At 38.7% G+C, this 6,217-nt stretch overlaps 1 protein-coding gene across 1 annotated transcript; it reads right to left on the bottom strand.

Annotated features, from left to right (window-relative positions):
- Positions 1–3,543: 3,543 nt before the first annotated feature.
- LOC110684652 (CBL-interacting serine/threonine-protein kinase 11-like) lies at positions 3,544–5,821 on the bottom strand. The gene has a single exon (XM_021861088.1). It carries the CDS (start codon positions 5,504–5,506, stop codon positions 4,064–4,066), a length of 1,443 nt encoding a protein of 480 aa, XP_021716780.1. The 5' UTR covers positions 5,507–5,821; the 3' UTR covers positions 3,544–4,063.
- Positions 5,822–6,217: the final 396 nt, after the last annotated feature.

The following is a 6,217-nucleotide window of genomic DNA, read 5'->3' as shown; positions in this document are numbered from 1 at the left end:
TTATTATTATTATTATTATTATTATTATTATTATTATTATTATAAACAGACAAAGTCATACAACCTACAATAAATTAGTGGGAAGCCGAGATACGATCTGGGCCCCCACTCCTCTAGCTATTGCAAAGTCAACCCTAGTGAAGATATGAGTTGTAGCACGAGCCCCAATGTCTTGCGTCGCCGAGAACCTCTGAACCCGCTTCAACAACGCAACAACCTCCTTCTCTAATTCCCCAAGCGAAGAAAAGGAGAAGGGAATGAAACCATATCCAATCAGCCGACATCTAGGTTCATATTTCACCCTCTTTCAATGAGCCACATCAGCTACAACCCGTCCAGGAACAAAGTCAGGTAGCCCTGTCAGTGTCAAAGGAGAAGACCCTGTTAAGTCCACACATACATCACGACCACGATCCCAGGAATAAAGTAGCACATCAGCAGGTCTCAAGGCCCCATCATTTCCTCCACACAACCCTATGTCAACCTCCTTCCTTGCCAAAATCCCAGATTTGTAGCAAATATCAACAAGGATATCCCGGACAACATTATGCCGATGTTTAATACCCACAATACTAGCACACGATACCGCGTGATCACCGAAAATATCCCCAGTAAAAACCCGAGAACAAGCAGAGCACGGCGCCGAGATAGAGAACAATGGAACACCAATCCGGTAGCACAACACACATCGGTAGGTCTTTGCGTTCATCGTCTGACCCAACCCGGAAATAGGGATCGCCCGAAGCCAAGAGGAGGAGTAATCTCCCTGCTGCGATTTCCACAAAGCCGATTGCCGAGGAGACAAAGAAAAGGTGGATTCTGCAGAAGCGGAAACCTTTGTGAAGTATATATCTGCCAATTTCTTCATGAGTTTAGGGGCAGCGACCTCACTAGGATTACACATAATGTCAGACTCGACCGTTCTATTGAACAAGCTCAACGCATCCTCAAAGGCTCGACCAAGGCCAACAACGCCAGCATGCCGTAGAAGCCTTGTCTGCAACCCAGCAGACTGCAACCGGGAAGCAAGAAAAGCATAATGACGAACATCACCTGCAGAATAAACACCCAGCCCGCCATACGCAAAAGGCAAGGTGGCAAGCCGCCACTGCCAATCGCCAAACCCAGGCCCTGAAGCAGTAACAATACGCTCCAAGGAAGATCTAAGAGCCCCATCGAATGTACGCTGAGCAGTCTCAAAAGTACTAGGAGGACAAGTACGCAATGCAAAGTAGAGCTTAGAAACTCCGGTACAAGCCCTAAGCAACAACAGCTCGCACTGAGGATCATCAAACTTAGCAACCCTATCCATAAGCGCAATGGTCTTGGTCACCCTCTGCATCACAAGCTCACCTCCAAAACCAGAATCGGAACTAGCGGGACCACCAAGCAACTTGAAATATTAGGTGGAAAGACACCCACAAGCCTGCTTTGAGGGTCTTCTGAAGGCCAAAATACTTCAGTTTTCTCCACGTTAAGATGTAACCCAAAACGAGACCCTTCCTCCATAATCAACTGCAGAACCTTCCCCACAACCAATTTGTCACCAATAACGGTACCATCATCCAAATACCAAGCCTGAAGACATACATGAAAAGTGTCTCTTATTATTATTATTATTATTATTATTATTATTATTATTATTATTATTATTATTATTATTATTATTATTATTATTATTCTTATTCTTATTCTTATTCTTATTCTTATTCTTATTCTTATTCTTATTATTATTATTATTATTATTATTATTATTATTATTATTATTATTATTATTATTATTATATCAGCCTTATTTTTTATAAAAATGGAAACTTTTTGTTTTTGTATATCATTGTGTTTGTACTCTTACAAAAACTAATTACAACCATTTAGGTAATTCCACAAAATTAACTTGAAATGTCTGTCAAAAACTATTTCCAACAATCTAGATCAATAATGTACGGAATTGTGTTGTGCTTGTCAATGTGGTGATTTTAGAAGCTTAAGGGTATGGTGCCTGTGGTAAAGATGTACGAAGTAAAGCTTAGGGAGGCTGAGGTACAGATTTAAGAAGCTTAGGAGGGGCCTATGGAGAGGGAAGCTGTTGATCTGTTATACGAGTAACTATAAAAATCCTGGGGCTGTCTGTGGTTGGCTTTATTGTATAGGGTCCTCAGGTAGAATATCATTTATCTTTGCCTGTGTGTGATGTTGGTTATTGTTGAAAGGATTGCACTCTTGATGATTTCTCTGGAGTGACATTATCCCGCCTCCTTAGGAACGATTTGGGAAACCATAACAAGAGAGATATGGAAGCATATACAAGGGGTACCGCAGTCTGAAATATTAGCAGATGAGAATTGTAATCCTTTAAACATGCAGTAGGAGTCTGAAGGACCACAAACTGGAGTAGTTTCCAATGCAGAGGATTTACATTCCATATCAGTTTGTAAACTTATTTCTGTTTTGCTGTTTTGGTGATCATACATCTTTTTTACGTAAGTGAGTTTGCAGCAGCACCGTGATGTGAATCCTGAATTCACCCCCAGAAAAATAACTAAGATTAAATAGATATTTCAAAGGCAAGACAGAAAATTTACTTGTACCATTCCTAAGTATATCAGGCCCGAGCAGTCGATTAAGCTGGTCTAATTTAAATACACCACAACACCAGCATGATACTTTTAACTTAACTGACTGAAGTCCCAATACAGCAGACTTTAAACCCTTTAGCTTCATTCTTGTTAAAATTCCTGTCTCAACACAGCAGAGTTCATCAGTTCAACCCTTAGTTTGCTTGAAAACACCATTATTAAACATCATTTGGTATACTACATGATGCTGTGTTAGATGTTACCATATTGCATGATTTTGTTGCCTGTCATTTGCAGGCTATTGAAGTACCCAACTTAAGCATGTTCTAACTTTCCGTTTTATCAATCATCATCATTATTTTATACAAGTAATGATTAGCTTTAAAGTGATGGAGCTGATTGATTGTATGGCCTGAACAGTTGGAAAGATTTGACATTTATCCTTGTAAATAATCAAATCTAGATTGGCGTCACGAAATTCAAACAAAATATCTTCTCTTGAGTTAGACGACCTAACACCCACACTATCATGAACAGCTGACCCTCTTATATTCTTCCAAGTGCTTACCATGATATGTACAGCTGCGGCCCACCCACCACTCATTTCTGATTCCTGCAACTGAAAAACAGCTTTACAATCGACTAATTTGTCCGTTTACAAGGACAAAAAAAAGTAAATTCGTATAATTTTAACCAAGAATCTTAAATGCACCATATTGTTGCGTCTTTAACAAATGTGCACGGATTTATAAATTCAATTTCGATGTGTGTATGACTTATTATGCCCTTTGATAAGTCAGGTTGATTACAGCAATCTCATAGTACTTGCACCATTAAGTTAGAGAGAACAGAAATATGAACACATATGACTTGCCCAACTGACACTTCATTAAAATTTCATAAACTATACAATGGATTAGTAGTATGTTCTATACAATTTACAAATGAACTGAATCCCCCCCCCCCCTTTTTTTTTTTTTTTTTTTGTCAATGAAAAACAGTACCTCAACATGCTTACTCATCCGGGCAATCAGGAAAAACCCAGGGTATGGCTACCTCCTCTCTGAATACATGGATTATTATTACAGTATTTAGTAGATTACACTACTAATGAAATTTGTTTTAGACATAAACAATCGAATCACATGATGATTATGCTAAAACTCACAAACTATGGTACAAACAGAGAAAATTCACCAACAAAAGAACCTCACACAATCCATCTATATGATAGATCTTCAGACACTACACAAAATGCACAAACAATAACTTCCATTCTCGGATTCAATAGCATACCGGCTTTCCTTTAGAAGCTCTAAGCCCACCCCAGCTTGCAGCTGCCGCGTTTACTAAACCTGATTGATGTTAATTTCCAATAAAACACGCAAAATGATGAGAATTCTTATATCATGTATCAACATTTCTTCGGATGATGATCATGATGTAATGGATTAGTAGCAATATAGCGTTACTATTAGAATATCAAATCACTCAGTAGAAGCAACAGCAGGAGTAACTTCGACTTCATCATTCGTTATATCAGTTTCCTCATCAGGTTGTGAGTTAGGGTCATATATTAACCCAGAAAGTTTAGGCATCAACTTTTTCTTCCAAATTTTTTTATAGGATGCAGATTCTCCCCCTTTTATCTTCACTTCAACAACTACCAGCTCTTCAGTTAGCTGGTTAATCTCCACCCTAGCTATAAAATCGCCTTTCGGACCTTCCAAATCCACCACACAATCCTTCCTCCTGCGGCACTTCACGTTCAGCTCACCGGCGGCTTCTTCAATGCTAGCAATGATCTTATCCACTGACATAGCCGATAAGAACTTCTCACCATCCACGAACGGGTTGTAAGACTCGTTGAACAACCCCGACAAATCGAGCCCTGATGAAAATGCAATCAAATCAAATGCATTCAATGGAATACTACTACTACTACTAGTACTCGCACTCACACTAGTACTAGTGCTACTACTCGTACTCGCACCCGCCTCCACCACCTGCTGATGATGCTGCTGTTGTTGTTCAGAAAACAACTTCAAGCTGTCATCCAAATCATCACTATAACAATCATGGTAAAACTGAAACTCAAACTCCGGACCTTTATCTTTAAACAACCCACCTTTCTTAAACCAAGGATCATGTATTATCTCATCAATAGTAATCCTAGTCTTCGGGTTCGTTTCAAGGAGACGACCCAACAAACGCTTAAGATCATTCGACATCCATTTCGGACACCGAAATTCTCCTTTATAAATCTTCTTATACATAGCCATTAAATTAGGATCATTGAACGGCAAATACCCAGCTGTAAGAACATACAATATTATCCCACACGACCATACATCAACCGTCGCACCATTATACCCTTTCTTCGACAAAATCTCCGGTGCTACATAAGCGGGTGTACCACACAACGTATGCAACAACCCATCCTCGGGTCGGATCTGATCCTTAACCGCACTTAACCCGAAATCCGTAACTTTAAGACTCCCATTTTCATCCAATAATAAATTCTCAGGTTTAAGATCTCGATGGTAAATCCCTCTAAAATGACAGTATCCAACAGCTGAGATTAGCTGTTGGAAATACTTTCTGCTGAGGTCTTCGCTAAATCGGCCTTTGGCAACTTTAGCGAAGAGCTCCCCACCTTTAGCGAACTCTATCACAAAATAAATCTTCGTCTTGCACGCTAGAACCTCGTACAAACGTACGATGTTCGGGTGTCGAAGACGAGCCATGATCGTTATTTCCCTTTTGATGTTTGACATTAGATTCGTCCCTGCAATCTTCTTCTTGTTAATGACTTTGATCGCCACACTTTGGCCGGTTTGAATGTTCCTTGCGTAGTATACTTTGGCGAAGGCGCCGCATCCTAGCAGCCTCCCCACCTCGTATTTTCCAAATAGCGCGCCTTTTTCCATTGATGAATTTTTTTTCACTGATTATAGATTGTATTGTAACTCGATCATAATAATAATAATATTATGTTCGAGTTCAATCTCTGGTTTTTTTTTTCGAAATTAAAAAAAAAAAAAAAAAGAGAGAAAATGATGATGTTTTAAAAGAGAGAGAAAAAGAAGAAGGTTTCGAAATTTCAAATGGTTCTTTTGAGCTGGCAGGTTGATATTTAGTTGGAGTTTGAGATTATAAGGCTGTCTTATAATTTACGTGTCTTATTATTTCCTTGTATATATTTGCAACAATGGTGGAAATTAATAACAGCCTTTTTAATGCTGGCCTAGAAACTTCTAATTCATTTTTATAGAAACAAAAATATTTAATTTATTGTAATTATTTACGTCAATAATTAAAGTATATTATTATTATAGCTTAAAGAGTCAAGATGTTAGGTTAATCTGAACCGTTGAAGTGGACAAGGGGCTAGTTGATTTGTATTTCTGACCATTGATTCCAAGGTTTGGTACAAGTTATTGGGACCAAGTAGACGGTGATTTTTATTTTTAAAATATGAAAATGAATAGCTGTAGAACCATTAAGGGTCCTCCACGTGTTCATCTAGCTCATATGTAAGTGGGGACAGATCATCAGGCAACACGGTTTAGTTTTTCTTTCAGTTTGATTTGTATGGCTTCATTAATGTTTTAAGGACACATTCCATAAGGACGGCGTGT

This window comes from Chenopodium quinoa, unplaced genomic scaffold, assembly GCF_001683475.1.
Source record: "Chenopodium quinoa cultivar QQ74 unplaced genomic scaffold, ASM168347v1, whole genome shotgun sequence".
In the NCBI taxonomy this organism is placed as follows: Eukaryota; Viridiplantae; Streptophyta; class Magnoliopsida; order Caryophyllales; family Amaranthaceae; genus Chenopodium; species Chenopodium quinoa.
This window is presented reverse-complemented; position numbering and strand designations above follow the sequence as displayed.

Coding starts and splice junctions, on each gene's coding strand:
- LOC110684652 (XM_021861088.1), bottom strand. CDS start 5,506: ATGGAAAAAGGCGCGCTATTTGGAAAATACGAGGTGGGGAGGCTGCTA.